Below are 17,041 nucleotides of genomic sequence, written 5' to 3' on the forward strand. Positions count from 1 at the left end.
TAATTAACTGACTGACTTACCTGATTTAGTTAATTAAAATTAATACTTGTATCTTGTCAATTCCCAAGTCCTTATCCTAAAATGGCCTCAAGTGTTTCATCCCCATGATTATTTTACTTTATTTATACCAATGGCCAAAAATCTTTGGGATGCTGCCTAGTCTCTTACACTAATCTAAGTATCTGTGGTGAGCCAGTTCTCTCTCTGTGAACATCCTGTCCAAAGCTGTTCAGCCGCTGTACCTCACACTGGCTGGATGCATTGAATGCTTTGTTCCTTGTGCTGAAAACTTTCTGCAATCAATTCCTGGCCCTGACGTTGTCATCCTCACCGCAAATCTCTGTTCTCACCTCCTCGAATCTATTAGTCCCTCGGTTCTATTTTTGTGTCTGGACATTCCACTGCAGAAAGAAATCAATCTTTTCATTTCCAGAAGCATCCTTGAAAATCTAAGGATTTACATGTTCATGTCCAGAAAAGAGATTTCTGCAAGTTCGTGTCCTCAACACTATTTGAGTCTTAATGGACAATATAGATACATGGATTAAGTGAGAAGTAGGATAATTCCTGTTGTGAGCACAGGTCTTGAAAACTATACTCTTGCCCAACCAAGATACCTTATTGCAAAGAGGACTGTTTTCTTGTGGTTTATAACTGAATTTGTTCTGTGTCTTCATTTATTTCATATATTTATTAATGGAATATAAGCATACCTTAAAACCAGTTACTATATTGACAGTTATTATAGATATTATTTGATTTCTTGTGAGGATAAAATTCTTCTTCCAGGAAATATAGACATTTCAGTTCATTTAAAAGGAAGAAAGGCATAGAAATTGTCCATGTAATTTGGAAGATAATATTTTTAAAATGCATATAAAAGCTTCCAAATTCTCTAGGAAAAAATTGCTGTGGTTCTAGAATCCTTTTATCTGACCTAGTTTTGTTTTATCTTAGTGCTCAGAAGTTTTGTGACAAGAATAGTATAGTTGGTTTTTTTTGTGCTTCTCATTTTCTAGTGATCTTTGTAATCTACAGTGAACTCAAATGGAACTGTATTACATCTTTCATATAGCTATTTAGTCCGAAATGTATCAAATTGCTTTCCATGTTTGTATAGTAGGAATCTAATTAAACCTTGCATTAATTCACAATTACCCTTATGAAGTAGAAGAAAGACTTCTTTAGTTATGATAATATTTAATCCTTTTTGTTGCTGTTTTTTGGCCAGTCCTGGAGCTTGAACTCAAGGGGCTCTATTGAACTATTATTGAGCCTTTTCCCCTTACAGTTAGCGCTCTACCACTTGAGCCACAGCTCCGTTTCCAATATTTTGGTGATTAATTGGAGATAAGAGAATCCTGGACTTTCCTGTCTGGGCTGGCTTCGATCTCAGCCTCCTGAGTAGCTAGTCTTTAATATCTAACATCTCCCTGTTAGTCAGTAAACCAAGTATTCACTCATTTATTCTCTATTTACATAAAACCAATCATAAAGTAGGTAGCTACCACGGGCAGAAAGTAGAGCACTAACCAGGCAAACATTTTATCCTGATATTGTACTAGAAGACATGGAGCAGCGGACAAATAGGTGAGCAAAATTTAACAATGAGACTCTCAACAGTGCTAAGTGGTATGAAGAAAGTAAAGTAATGAGATTCTAACATGGACACTGAAGCTGATTTTGTTTAAAACAACAAAACCACTTGGGCCCTCAAGGTAGAATGAAAACTTGGTAGCCCTGCCTTTATTTTGTAACTTCCTCATTTATTTTGGCTCAGTTTCCTGCTAACCTCTTTCATGTAGGCATGTCCACCATTCCATAAATGTCTGTCTAACAACTGCTAATGTTACTCCGTTTCATAATCTTTTAAGGCCAATGCTCAAAGGATAACTAAGATCTTTTGCTGTCAACTTGTATAAGGTCCTTCTCCAGACCCTAAAAATATACCCGAAATTCCACAGTCACTGGATTTGAGGAACTGCCGCATTCCACAGACAGATTTCCCATGTTGAGATGACACAGTTTCCTGTTGGGAACTTGATCGTCCGCCTTGCATCAGAAGGATGTTTCCATAGCCACATTGCAGAGCCAGAACTGAAATGACGAGCCAACAGATCCCAGTTTGATCAGCACTGTCTACTTGTGCATACTTCTGCCTCCTACCTCAACTTTTTTCTGTATTTAAAACTAAATCTTATGTCACTACCTCATGTCGCATTATGGACTAAAGTATTTGATTGTAAATACTTCCTAAATTCCCATTTTGATTAAACATCTTTCCTCTGTATTTACCTTTACTTTTGTTTAATTTCTTTGTGGTGAGACGTCAGACCAGAAACGGATTCCTCAGAGTTGAGCCTTTGGCTCAGGAATCCAGTTACAAAATGATAAAGACTAATGGACTATGTGGAATTCTTTCTTTCTTCTTTTGTTTTTCTTTCCAAGGTTCTATCCCCTGTTGTCACTGTATTTGATTTTGGTATCCTGGGAATTGTATATATGTTTATTCGAATTAGGGAAGGGAAGGGGAACATCAAAATGCTGAGACAAAGGACAAAGGGTAAAACATGGCAACAGTGAAAAATCACAAGACAATATGTTGGAAATTGGGGAGGAAAAGTGGGAGAAAATTGAGGGAAGGGCTAACAATTTTGACAAGAAATGTACTCACTACCTTACATGTGTAACTGTAACCCCTTTGTACATCACCTTGACAACAAAATTTTAAAAAAGAGCCTTCTGGCAGTAAGGGAATGTTCCCTTGGAATCTGCCTGATGACAAGGCGTTCTCCCAATGTCTGAGAGGAGCGTCCTCACAGAGGAGACATGGGCGGCCCTCCACAGGAAGGCAAGAAAAGGGGGGAGATTTCTAGTCCCCCTTCCAAGATAGCCTCAAATATCTGACTTTTTTTTTTTTTGTCTTATTCACTACAACGACTGTCTCACAGAGGACGCGAGTGAAATGGCAATTGACACACTCAGGTTCTGGGGTGAAGGCAACATGATGAGATGTGACAGACAGGAATGTGAAACAGACTGTGCGATGTTACACATCCAGGTACCAAGCACAGAATGCCTCCGCGCAGTGTGGTCCTGCGACAGTGGTGGTCCTGCGAACAATCCAGGGATTCGAGCTGACCGCAAAGTGGACGCGGGTCCTCACCCGTTCTGACTGAAAGAAAAAAAATAAACGAAACCGAAACAACAGCGTGCCCCGTCGAAGGGATCCTTAGAGTGTCTAGAAGCGGGGGGAAACGGAAACGCCTGTTTTGCAAGGACCTCACTGTTGCTTAAGTCATGAGAATGAGAGAGAGAGAGAGAGAGAGAGAGAGAGAGAGAGACAGAGGCAGAGAAAAAGAGAGATGGACAGAATATAGTCATGAGACTGAACTTTTCATAAAAAGAAAATTGCATCTTGTTTGGAGACTATTGAAAACACGATTGCATTCTGTGAGCCTGGGGCCTGTGACTCACTTGTTTCCTCCCCACGCTGGTGGATATTGACACAATATTAAAAAGGAAACATGCCATTAATCACGTATTTGAATCATTTTGCACATAATATCACCACTTAAAAATAGTAGTCTAAAACTTTAATCTCAAAGACTCCGTGTTTTAAAATAATTTAGATGAAATTTCTAGTATATATGTATGTGTGTATGCATACATATTTTATTTATTTACTTACTTTTTTGCCAGTCCTGGGCCTTGAACTCAGGGCCTGAGCACTGTCCCTGGCTTCTTTTTGCTTAAGGCTAGCACTCTGCCACTTGAGCCACAAAGCCTCTTTTTCTATATATCTGTTGCTAAGGAATCGAACCTAGCTTCGTATATATGAGGCAAACACCCTCCCACTACGCCATAGTCCCAGCCCCTAGTGTATAAATATATATATGTACATATATATGTACATATATATACATATGTATATGTATATCTTAACTAAGTATAGTAATTAAAGGAATACAAATAAAGGTACCTGAGGTTTGCCAAATTTATGTAGGTAACGTAGACAGTTTTCTTTTTTGTACTTCTGTTTACGTAAAATGAGAACAAGAACTAATTTGAGCCTTCCTGGAATGATTCCCATGAGGTTGAAATGAACTGTTTTCTATAAAGCGAGCAGGGCCTGGGAGTTGTTCAATGGTAAGCTAGTGTGTGCTGTTACTGTAAGCCGTCATGGTGAGGTGTAAATGTGTTCTCTCTTCTGTTTCAGGAACTCATGACCAAGTTGATCACGGAGACCCCTGAGCAGCCGATCCCGTTTCTCATTGACCACCTTCAGTCTAAACAAGGACACCGGGGGCAACTCCAGAGAACGTTGTCTGGGTCCGCAGCTCTCTGGGCCGAAAGTGAAACAGCAGGTAAATGTGCAGAATGTACTGGTGGCAGTTAACTTGGGGAGCTCATCTAATGTGATTTGTTCCACTCAAGGCCTCTGGTTCTCCCTTCTTAGACTCTTCCCTCAAGCCTGACATCTTACTTATAATGTATTATGACCCAAAATCTGCCAAGTAGTGTGTTCCATTCTAATAGAAATGATGCAGATTTGCATAAAATATTTCATACTGTAAGCATTCGTATACTTAACTTCATTTTCTCTTTATGATCAATTTGAACTAAAAATTTATAGCTTCTCAGCATAGGAAGGTAAAATGTAGATATCTATTCTTTTCTTATTCACTAAACGGAGGATCATTTCTGTTTTCCTAACTCCAGTATTGCTTTATGCAGTAAATTCAAGTTTAGGGGCACTTAAACTCTGAACATTGGTGGGAACCCCCCCCCCCAAAAAAAACCCCACCTTTCAAGCTTCATGTCCTCACAAACAGCAGTGAGATAACTGGATAGACTTGACTTTTCTATACCTGGTCTTTTGTTTGCCATTCATTTGTAAACCCAGATCTTTTCAGCTCCTTACCTAATTCCCCTGGTAATCTGACTAGCTGGAGTCCTAAATGCTTTTGGGGGGTGACCTCATCATCCCCCTTCTTCTCCTTAGTGGCAGGAGGCACCAGCAGCTGGCCAAGGGTCGAATACCTTTTGAAAATATCTAAGATGTCCTTTTGGCTTCAAGTGTATGTAGTAACTCAGAAACAATGTGTTTTGCTCACTGATGCGTCTCTTCCTATTGTGAAGGAGAAACCTGAGAGCAGCCTTCTTTTTCTTCTTTTTGAGAAATAACTAGAAAGTCTTTTGGTGGGGGGACAATTACAATTTTTTTCCTCTTTACTGTTGATATTCAAAAGTTTAATGGGGGGCTGCTTCAGGAATATCAGCTCTGCACTTGCAGTCTGTGTTCCATTTTTTTTCTTATTTCTCTCCTTTCAGGTGGCCTTGGCTTGCCTTTATTTCATCAACTCATTGTGTGAAGTGTCTCTGATTCAATTTTCAGTAGAATCAATTTTCATTTTCTGGCTTTGAACACTCATTTGAAGGTGTTTAGTTTTCTCTCAGTGTTTCTTCGTCTCACCTAAAGTCAAAGTATCGCCCCTCTAATTTCTTTTTGTTTCTTAGAGTTCTTTTTTCTTTTATTTTTATTGAGATGACCAACATTTATCTTGTGGCATCTAATGGTTTAAAAGGTATGAGTTCTTGTGTATTTGTGCTATATTCCTGTTTTTTATATTTATATTTTTCTCCATTTATTCACACATACATATGAGATGTTTCATCTAGTTTTAGGATTGTCAATAGATAATGTATATTGGGCTCATTTCCCCCTATACCATATAACCTAACACTATTTGCATTTTTCCCCCCAAGATTTTAGAGGGGCATTTCTGATTTCTGTTGAAAATTTCAATATCAGTCATATCCTGCAGATCTGGGATAACCTGATGAATAACTTCCTTTCTCTTCTCTCTTTTTTGACAAACTGGATAGGGACAATAAGCCATGAAAAATTATTTAATTAGTGTGACTTTTCTTATTGTCAAAAGTGGCAAAAGCTGGGTACCGATGGCTCACGCTTGTAATCTTAGCTGCTCAGGAGGCTGGGCTCTGAGGATCCCCGTTCAAAGCCAGCCCAGGCAGGAAACACCATGAGACTCTTATCGCCAATGAACCACCAGAAAACTGGAAGTGGCGCTGTGGCTCAAGAGGTAGAGCACTAGCCTTGGTCTGAAGAGCTCAGGGACAGTGCCCAGGCACAACGTTCAAGCCTCATAGCCAACGACAAGAACAAGTGGCAAGCAGGAAAGAATATAGAAATTCCTGATCCAAATATCTCACCTCCCCGTAGCTTCCTTCCATTGCCACCCTTCCGCCCTTTTAAAAGCGTGACGGGATGTACTTTGTGATCAGGATTCTCTCATTCTCAGAACTCCATGGCTATCTATCTGTATTTTGTTTGAACAGAAACTAAAGGAACGAGGAGGGATTTCAGAAGCTATGATAAACCTTGGCAGTTAAATGCAAAAAAACCTAAGAAGTCAAAAAGTGACCTCGCAGTGTCCAGTATCTCTCCCCTGTCGCCGGACTCCAAGTCATGTAAGTCTCTTCTCGTTGTTACTCAGAGTGTGCTGTTCAGAAGATAAAGAAAAGACCGTAAATGAAGTTAAACTTTTCTGGCCATGAATGCTAATAAATTCCACTTCCATTTTAGTCTTAACATTGATCTTTAAATGTGTATGTGTGTATACTAATAGAGGCTCGTGTGTGTGTGCGCGTGTGTGCACGCGTGTGTGTGTGTGTATGTGTGCCTGTGTGTTATTCTTTTGACTTGTGTGCATGGAGTATTTCTCTTGCCTCTCATGTGGTATTACACGACATTCAAAGGATAAATAAACCTACGTGTACTAAAGCACAAATATGCAAATGAAATCTTTACAGAAGGGAAGGAGAGCTGCAGCCATTACAAACCATCCTTCACTCAGCTCTTTGCAGGCATGCTCACGGTGTAGGTGAAGTCCCTCTATCATGCCCTCTTTGTTAATAAGGGGTGAGGAGCCCTCATTTCCCGAGCCATGTACCAGCACGGGGGTTCTCTAGGGCTCTCCTAACTTCACAGGTAGGGAAATAGGTGAAATGATTCAGGTGCCTATAATCATCGTCAGTTATTCATGGGAGACAGGAACGGTTAAAAGCTGCTCTTCTACATCAAGTCCTTGTCATTACTGCACAGTAAGATGTTTCATTTTCGTTTCCACAGAGAAAGGAATAGATTGGCAGTTTTTATTTTTGTTTGAATATGTTAGAAAAAAATCACTGTGTGCTAACGGGAATCGGAATCTGGGTCATCTAAGGAGGCTGAAATTAACTCTGCATTTCATTTACATAATGGTTCTCAAATATATTGCATCCACCACATCACGTTATTGCGAGGATAATATGACACATTATGAACTTCAAATGTTCTTAGAAGATTATAATTGCAATTAAATTGTCCTGCTTCACTAGCTCAGCATATAAAATTAAGTTCTAACACTTTTTGAAAATATGTAAGTTTAAGATTTGCATGTATTATTTACAAGATAACCAAAAATATCAGCACCGTGGCAGATTCAACCATAAAATGGGACACGGGAAAAAAAAAATGAATGAAGAGAGAAATAAAAAATGCAACGAATCGAGTCTCAGTCTCTTTCCTTTCTCGCGCAGTCTCTATCTTTCTATCTCTGTCTCTGTCCGTCTTTTTGTCTCACTTCCAGTGATAATCCCATGCTCTGAGTCATTCCTCATTAACAGAGCTGGTTCTGGTTCCCCTGGGTACCTTGCTACCCATTCATCCTACAGGCTCTGTTCTCTTGCTAGGCTGCTACCTGCACGCACAGCATTGCTACTAGATTTTCTTCTGCTCATATCCTTTTCGTTCAGGTAATCTACTCCCAACATGTAGTTCTGTCAGAATATTAGGAAGAAGCTTTTAGTGGGAAAACAAGAACAAAATATGCCGTTTCTTTTTTTTTTCTTTCTTTCTTAAACTACGTTTTACATTTAGGGCCTTTTGCTTCCTGGGCTTGGCTAGCACTTGAGCCATGTTCCCAGCCCCAAAATAACACTGCGTCATTTGTAGAGATAATATATAACAAAAAGAATGCCATGGGTTCAGGGTTATTTATTGAAAACAGTATCAAAAGTATTGAATTTTTTCATGAAGTGATAGAATATGTCTTGAGTGTAGACTCTGATATGTTAAATATGTATATTGTAATATCTAGTGCATCACTAAATATAGAACAAAATGTTTAAATGTATTTGAATCATACAAGTATCAAAGTAGGATATGAAATTATTTAATCTACCCAAATAAAATAGGCAGAAACAAGAATAGACTGTAAGAATAAAAATGAGTCACTAAAATGAGATATAAAATGAACCACATTTCCCAACTAAAAAACAAATATCAGGCAGGCTAAAAAGAGCATATATATTTAACATAAAGAAAGACACTTTAAATATATAGATACAATTTGAAAATAAGCATAAAGAAGTGTACATGGCTAAAGTATTGTCAGAGCAAGTATAATCCAAGGTGAAAGTTCTACCAATGAGTCCTTCGTCTCATAATGATGAAAGTTTAGTGAATCAAGCAAACAGCAATACTGAAGAGCTATCACTGGAGGCCATGGTGACTTGGTTGAACACTAAATAATTGTTCTCTTGTTTTCCATTTCTCCTGAGGTTAGTTTTATGAAATGCATCTAAATAATAACCCTGCGTTGTAAAATGAGGTATGCCCTAGATTTTCAAGCTGTCAGGGAACTAGAGAGATGGTTGTGCTCAGAAGGCGGTATACCGGATGGTTGACCTAGGTCTTTATTACCTCTCAAGACAGCTTTTGACGGGATCCCAAACAGCCTTTGAGACCCTAGCTGGCCTGTGGTTGGGGTTGTGGGCGTTTACTTCCTGTGATGAGTCCAGCACCACATCTGTGTTGAGCGATCACGACATATAAAAACATAGAAGGACTTCTTTTTCCCGTAGAGTACTGGGGGATGAACTTGAGGCGAAGTAAAATGCAATCGCATCAGCCGTGCCCTCCGCACTTTTTGTTGCTCATCATTTTTCAGGTTGCATCTTGTGCTTCATACTCATCTTGAACTGTAATCCTACTGTATTTATCTTCTAAATCGTTGTGATTGCTGGTGTGTTGCCACGCCACCCAACCTTACGGAAAGAAATTGACCTTAGTTTTTCTCAAAAAGTTTTTTTTTAGGAAAAGCTCCCGTGTATTGTATCAGTTCTCTATTGTGGTTTCTAAGAACTTCTCCCCACACAGTGGCTTAAAATCACATTTTTGTGGCTGGTTCCTCCGTTGGTCTCACTTGGGCTTGCGTGTATTGGTGTAATTTGGGGGTATTGTCTGTAAACACCAGGTTTGGCCAGGGTGATATGTTTGGTAGTTATCTTGGAGATGTTGACTGGGACTGTTGTTTTTTTTTTTTTTAATTTAATATGCTTTTATTTAGCAAATTTGGAAAGAAAGTGAGGAGTACATTTTGATATTACATAGTAGGAAATTAGAAAATGAAGTGCTACCAATTAGAGAATTTTTTGTCTTTTTGAAAATATTATTCATGTATATAACCTATGTGGGTGATTTGTTTTAAAAATGAATTTACACTGTAGCATTTCAAGATGGATTTAGAATGGGCCCATGGTAGTAAAGGTAGCTTCAACTTAGACTTTTTTAGTAGTTGTAGGTTGTGGCATAGTGTGACTATGTTGTAATTTAGTGACTATTCCTCAGTTGAAGGATATTTAGATGATTTCTAGGGTTATGACACCACAACTACTTACCAAAATAAATAAATACAAATTCTGCCGTTTGTGTCAGAATGAATAATTTTATATGAAGACAAGTATTTTCATTTTACTTATTACTTACATATGTAGGACTGATTGGTGATTGGGTTCTTGCATTTTTTTGTGTATCAGAAAACATCAGATCACTTTATATAAATGATGATGACAAAATGATATATTTCAGCAATCTGAAACTATTTCCTATAGCACGACCATACAGATGTGTGCGTGTGTGTGCACCAGTTATATGACTTGAACTGAAGGACTTACTTTCCATCAGTTTTCTTGCTCACAATTGGCACTCCACCACGTGAGACATCTCTCCAGCCATGCGTTTGCTGGTTAATTGGAGATGGAGTGTTGCAGACTCTTCTGCCTTGACTGCTTCAAACTATGATCCTGCAAATCTCAGCTTCCTGAACATTGAAAAGTACAGGCACGGGCCGCTGCCCCCCCCAGCTCCATATAACCCTCTAAAGAATTTAGTTCATTTGATGTTTGACAAAACAGAATGCACATTATATTAAATATAAAGTAATTCTGTCTTCTTTTCTCTCCAACTCCGTAATTCACCGGAGTTATCTTCAACTCTACTAGGTGTTTGTTTGGGGTCCAAAGTGTATATAGGTGAACGTGCAAAGCAGTAACACAGCTCTTACTTTTCCACTGGAGCCATTAGCCCTCAACTTCCTCCATAGTTTTCTGGCTTATATATTAATGCTCGTTGCTTCCTGAGAGTATATTAAGGAAGCTCACTTCCTGAGAGTATATTAATGCAGTTATTTCAGATGTTGGTTAAATATAATCCTTCACATGAATACTATTATGACTATAATACTTAAATAGTTTAACCATTGATCCATTCAGTGCCCAACTATTTCATCTTCTCGAATTAACAGTGTTCTTTTCATTGTGTGCTGCCTTTCCTGCAGCCATCAATGCTTCCATGCAATCCTCCCTAAGGAACTCACCGTGATCAAATAGATCAAGTTGACAGAACTTCTAGTTTTCTATCTTCTGTTACTTTGTATTTTACTTGTATTTCATTCAGGAAGTTTTATAGACCTCTTTTTGGTGCCTTCACTTTGTTCTTGACTTCTTGGTTTCTAGACTTCCCCCTGTCATTTCTGGAGACTCTCCTTTGCTATCATTTGAGAAATCCCGTTTTCTTCTCCTTTGGGGAAATCACCTGTTCGTGACATTCAGTTCTTGAAGATTTTTGTTAAACTAACTCATTTTGCTGGTGTACCATCTTTAGAAGGTTTCTAGGAAAAAGGGCTCCTGAGATAAATTCTTTAAGTATCTTGACTGGTTCCTTTGGTGGTACAAAGTTATACATAATCTTATGTCTTCTATCACAAGTATTGCTGAAATTAACTTGTTATCTTTTGTCCCTGATAGCTTTTATAGCCTTTAACTTTTAAAATAATAAGCATTGAATTGTGATGAACTTGATATTCTTTCTAAATCTAGACAACACTTTGCTTCTTATATCTTTATGACTTTTGCATTGTTCTTTAAGGTTAATATTTTGCTATTCAAATCATGTGAAATGTTTATTTCCTTAGCATCTCTTTCTTCTGGGACTCAGGAACATAGTTTGGGTTTTTTCCCTATAATATTAAATTCACTCATCATTTTCCATCTTCAAGCAACAACAATAAAAAGTCTCTCACTTTTTAATATCTTTTCTCTTTGTTCAACCAACTATTTGAGAAGAAAGAAATAAGTTTAGGGGGGACTTGGAAGGACTTAGAGAGAACACGTGCATTTAGTCTCTTTTGGTTTTTAGAAGAGATGGATGTCTTAACTTTTGCTAATTGTTTATAAAGTCAGAAACTGATTTTTAAGCTGATAATATAATACAATAAGTTTTTTTTCCTGCATGTTTCACTGTAAGTCACAGAAATGATTCATTCCAAATCAATTCCCGAGTTTCTCTATTTTTTCCATGAATGCATCCACATTTCCCCTTACTCGTTCATTTAAAACATTCTTTTCACACTCAACTTCAAATCTTCTCTTCTGTTTCCTCAAGTAAAGCAATTTTTATTCTTGCTCATTGATCTTCACATATGATGAATAGCGAGTTCATATCATTATTCAGTGTACTTATGAAATAACCATTTTTTTTAAACATAGTGCCAAGGTCAGTAGAGCATCCTAAGTGGAAGTGGCGGACTAAACCAGAAAGCTGTGATTTTGATGAATTGAACCACATCCTTCAAGAGAGCAAGAAGCTGGGGAAAGCCCTTGAGAATCTCTCTCGAAGTAAGTTCATTTTCCTGATTATAATTGAAGTTCTTTACCAGTATTAAAGCAGAAACATTCACTACTATTGGCAATAGGTTTCCAGCATCCTCATTAAAATCCTGTGAAAGGCTGAGGGATTCTAGAGGTGTGAGACTGGAAATGAAGGTTGATCCTACCTACTTCACAGCTTTGTGGGCAGGTTGATTTTACAGTGTAGCTGAGTCCTAGCACCCTTTGGAGCTGTTTGACTCTGCATAGTTTCTGTCTTCTGGTTCAAACACATATCTGAAGGTCTCTTTGTGTATTCTTCCCTTTTGAAAAGCTTTGTTTTTGTGTCTTGCTAAGTAATAAAAACAGACCTTTTGCCTTTATGAGTTTTGAAAGTCGCTATACGTTTAAGGAACGTACATAGATCAGACTCTTCTTAGAGTTCTTTCAGAGCCTAACTTGTTACAGTTTTCCACAAAAGCAATGTCTGTGAGGGCTTGAGACAGGTTGTACAGTGCCAGCTAAAAGGCAACAGGTGACTCGGTTAGGCTCTGAGTCTTTTTCTCTTATCTCCAAAGCCGGAACATAGGACTGTGCTTCTTCCTGCTAGGTGCATTAGTGCCAAATATCAAGCACTCAAGTGCACTTTCAAATAAGTGCGTTTAATCATGAAAACAGATGAGCAAACAAGTATTTTGGTTTGGAAAATGCAGTCTATTTATGTATACATGCATACACCCATTATGAGTTTAGTAGTGAGTTCAAGGCATTTCTGCTTCTGTGTATTTACCCATTCAAGCATTAGGCACCTTTAGAGGAAAAGTAATATCATGGTCTCATTTCAATTTTCTTCTGGTGCCGTGGAATACTTCAGATTCTGAAATAGATCTCTGGTTTAGTTAGCGTAGTTTTGCTAATTTCATGATTGTATCAGATCATTGTCTTTTGTGATATAGGAGGCAAGTTTTACAAATAAATACATGTATTTTGAATTATATTGTAATTATACTGGTCATATTTTTGGGCACGTGCATCTCTTATGCTATATAGTTTTACAGTTTTTTTTTTTCAAACTTCTTTACTCATAAATAAAGCTTTTTGGTTTTTAGACTTTTGCTGAGTGAAATCTTCCAGACGTTAATCTGCCCTGTAATAGGATCTTAAAAGTTTTTATCAGTGGATACCCTCTGGATGAGATTTGGGAAAGCCCTGCTGTTAGTTAGATTTACTTTTGGAGAAAAAAAATAATAAGCAAGTTTTCAGGTTATTCCTATATTGTGCTTATGAAAAACTTGATCCTATTAATATGACAAAGACACCCACTAATACTTCTAAATCGCCCCTTTGAGGCATTGCCTGTTGCTCTTTAAGCCTCTCAATTCATTCAGTAACCTGATCCAGAAAGAGGACGGTTGAAGAATGTGCCTGGCCCTTATGTAGATCTGTATTTAAGATATATTTAAATGCTATATGTAATGACTCAACTTTTTTAGACTTGCAAATATCTGTAATACTGTTGTTAATTTATAAGATACTCAGTTGTCGGTTCCTAAAACTTTTATAATGGGATATTACTATCTTTCAATTATGTTAGCACAACACTCAGACTATATAGAAGGGGTCAGAGTTGAAAGTAGATACTTCTCGAAAATCTAGGTGTGGATTACTAGGTTTTCTTAGTCCATCTGGGCTGTTGTAACAAAATCCCGTAGCCTGAGTGGCTTATAAACAATAGATATTTATTTCTCACATTTCTAGATGCTGGGAATTCTAAGATCAAGGCCCTGGCAGATTGAGCCTTTGTCGAGGGCCTGTAGTTCTCTTTATTTTGGCATCATATTTTCATATGGTAGAATGGGCAAACCAACTCTCTGGAGCCTCTTTTTAGGGGCACTAAGCACATGACGGAGGAACCCCCCCTTTTTTTAAAATGTGCTTTATTTATTTATTTATTTTTGCCAGTCCTGGGCCTTGGACTCAGGGCCTGAGCACTGTCCCTGGCTTCTTTTTGCTCAAGGCCAGTACTCTGCCACTTGAGCCACAGCGCCACTTCTGGCCGTTTTCTGTATATGTGGTGCTGGGGAATCGAACCCAGGGCTTCATGTATAGGAGGCAAGCACTCTTGCCACTAGGCCATATTCCCAGCCCTGGAGGAACCCTTAATACCTAATTATCTCCCTGGCCACCTCTCCGAATACTGCCACACTGACAATTGCATTTTAACGTTTTGAGGTTCACAGAGTTTTAGAACATGGTACAGGTGGAGTCTCACAAATAAGTTCTGTGATCAGAAGCTCATCATGATACTTGGAGAAACAGAAGAGGTTGGTGAAAATACCTAGTCAGCAGGGCAGAACAGAGGTAGATATAGGACAGTACTCTTGGAGCGAAGTCCGGTACAGCTAAGGGAGCTATCAGAGAAGTTGGAAAATGTACCAGAATAAAGGAGACTTATTTTCTAAGAGTTTGGTGGTGAGGTTTAAATGGGAATAAGAAGACACATCTGCTCTTTTCCTACTTAAATTTCAGTATCTTTTTGAACAAAGCCATACTTTCGTTGAATGACTTAATTTTCAATACTCGAATTTTAGCATTGAATCTTTTTCTTAGTCCAGACCCATTTATGACCACATTATCAGTAAGCTTACCATGGCCAGGGAAAATTAGTATACATGTAGCCTTACTGTTCACTGGTGGTTAGTTAGCAGTTTAGTTGCCCAAAATTTAGCTATGTTATCACAACTTCCATTTTCCTTCATCCTGAAGCAGGTGTAATTCATTCTTGGGTGCACTTATTTGACCCTTACAATAGTTTCATTTGTAAGCTCTTTCTCTAATTTAATAGCAAATTTATTGCTCATTATTTTGCTAGGAGGAAGACATATAGAATGAAATTTTCTTTCAGATATGATCAAAAGAAAATGTCCTAATTCTTGATACCATAGATTTTTCTTTCCAGTGTTAAAGCCATTGATAAGTGATCTCCTAAGTTTAGTAGTGTCTTTGGTGACAATTCTTTCTTTTCTTTATCTCAGTTATACCTTATTAAACAATTCTTCATATTGTAGAAGCACTGTTTCATTTGAACTTGGTAGAAAATATATTCGTTAAATGATAGAAAAGACAGAAAAGTCTTAGCTGAACAGGCATCAGTGTATAAATAAATATTAAATGTAGAACACACACACACACACACACACACACACTTGTTTGGTTTTTTGGAGGTCTAACCATGTGGCCCAGGGTGCCATTGAACTCAGGATTCTCCTGCTTCAGCCTCCTTCCTAAATGCGGGGATGTGTCATTGTACCCAGGTTACACATTTTGTACAGGGCTTGGAAATAATAGTCATTTGGTAGAGTCATCACTCAAGCATCAATTTGTGTCACTAGTGACTGTATCGTGCTCTTTTTCCTGGCTTTTCACAAACTTCTCAATGTCATATTCTCTTAAAGTCACTTATAAGCTGTGACAGAATTCATGCGTGATTCTTGGGCACATCCCGTGTTGGAACGGCTTGTAGAGCTCCTCAGGCTACAGAGCATGCCGGGCTGGGCCTAGCAGACTTTCAGTGTGTGGCTTTGTCCCCTGGTCACACTTCTGGGCTTTCTTCCAACTGTGTGTCGCTCCTCTCAGGAGCCCGGGACTCATGCCTTCCTGCAGCTGTCTGTCTGTCTGCATCTGACGTTGAACCAGAACAGAAAGCATGTTCTGAATAGGAAAGCCATGAGGATGTAAGACCTTCCCGATCCGAAGCTGTGTGTCTTTGAGTGGCCCTGACTGCAGACCCCGGGGCCGTGTCCTGTCAGATGCCGGTGATCAGGCTCTGTGGCCACCGAGTGCTGATACCGAGCGTAATCATCTGGTTGAGAGACTGTCTGTCACGATTCCCCACTTCAAAGCTGCTATCCTTCCCTTGGCTGATACCAAATACCAGGGGATAAATGATTTGGGACTGCGACAACATCTTCTTTCTTTGCAAACTCACCAAGTAAGGTTAGCATCTTCCCTGTCGCAGTTATTTCCTGTGATGTCCTATGAATGATGTTCAAATTCCTTCTGCATTTATATGTTGGTTCTTTATTGTGATAAAAAAGGGAAAATGTTTAATCATAATTATTATGGGCCTACTCGCCTTTGCCTGGTGACTGGTTGAACATCTATTGAATATTTAGGTCTGACAACAGACATGTGTGGACAGAGTTATAAATATCACTGTAGGAATAATTACATATTACTTATCAGTGGGTGCTGCTCAGGGAGACTAAAATATATACTTAAAATCACTACCCACTGATTTTTCTTATCTTTGACTATAACAAATTTGCCAGATTGAATTTACTCAAGTTTCTTTAAGAAATAATATCTGAAAGGGACAAATGTGTTAGACTCTGATATTGCCTTTATCTGTCCACATTTTTAGTAATTCCATTTTCTTTCTGTATTCTGAAGTTGAGCAGCATTCCTACGAAGATCTGTACCTCAGCAAAAATCCGAGGAGGCATTATTAATCATAATTACTTTGAAATGGTCTGATCCGAATAAATGTTTTTGCTCTGTATAACCCTTTGTGGTACTAAATAGGATATTTTTTTTGCCAGTCCTGGGGCTTGAACTCAGAGTCTGGGCACTGTCCCTGAGCTTCTTCTGCTCAAGGCTAGTGATTTACCGCTTGAGCCATCACGCCCCTTCTAGCTGTTTCTGTTTATGTGGTAACTAAGGAATCGAACCCAGGGCTTCATGCATGCTAGGCAAGCACTCTACCACTAAGCCACATTCCCAGCCCTAAGTAGATGTATTTTTAAGTAACTAATTAATCATCATAGAAAACTTCAAGAATGAAATCAATTGGTGCATGTTTAATAGACATTTATTTTGTAGTTATCAATTCTTCCCTGTTAAACAGTATCTCTCACTTAACCGTGCTTGAGTCTCTCTCTCTTTCTCTCTCTCTCTCTCTCACACACACACACACACACATACCCTTACACACACTTACATGAACTTGTAGTCAGAGTGAACTGTATCAACATTAGGTACACGTTTT

The 17,041-nt window shown here is 38.5% G+C and overlaps 1 protein-coding gene across 1 annotated transcript in view; it reads left to right on the forward strand.

Moving 5' to 3' along the window:
- The window catches only part of C12H8orf34 (chromosome 12 C8orf34 homolog), a 322,609-nt gene that overhangs the window by 50,936 nt on the left and 254,632 nt on the right, over positions 1 to 17,041 (forward strand). The window contains exons 2-4 of the mRNA XM_048358631.1: positions 4,220 to 4,367; positions 6,364 to 6,495; positions 11,896 to 12,024. Of these exons, the coding sequence (XP_048214588.1) occupies positions 4,220 to 4,367; positions 6,364 to 6,495; positions 11,896 to 12,024 (409 nt within the window). The remainder of the gene's footprint in view (positions 1 to 4,219; positions 4,368 to 6,363; positions 6,496 to 11,895; positions 12,025 to 17,041) is intronic.

Source organism: Perognathus longimembris, chromosome 12, assembly GCF_023159225.1.
Source record: "Perognathus longimembris pacificus isolate PPM17 chromosome 12, ASM2315922v1, whole genome shotgun sequence".
Classification (NCBI taxonomy): Eukaryota; Metazoa; Chordata; class Mammalia; order Rodentia; family Heteromyidae; genus Perognathus; species Perognathus longimembris.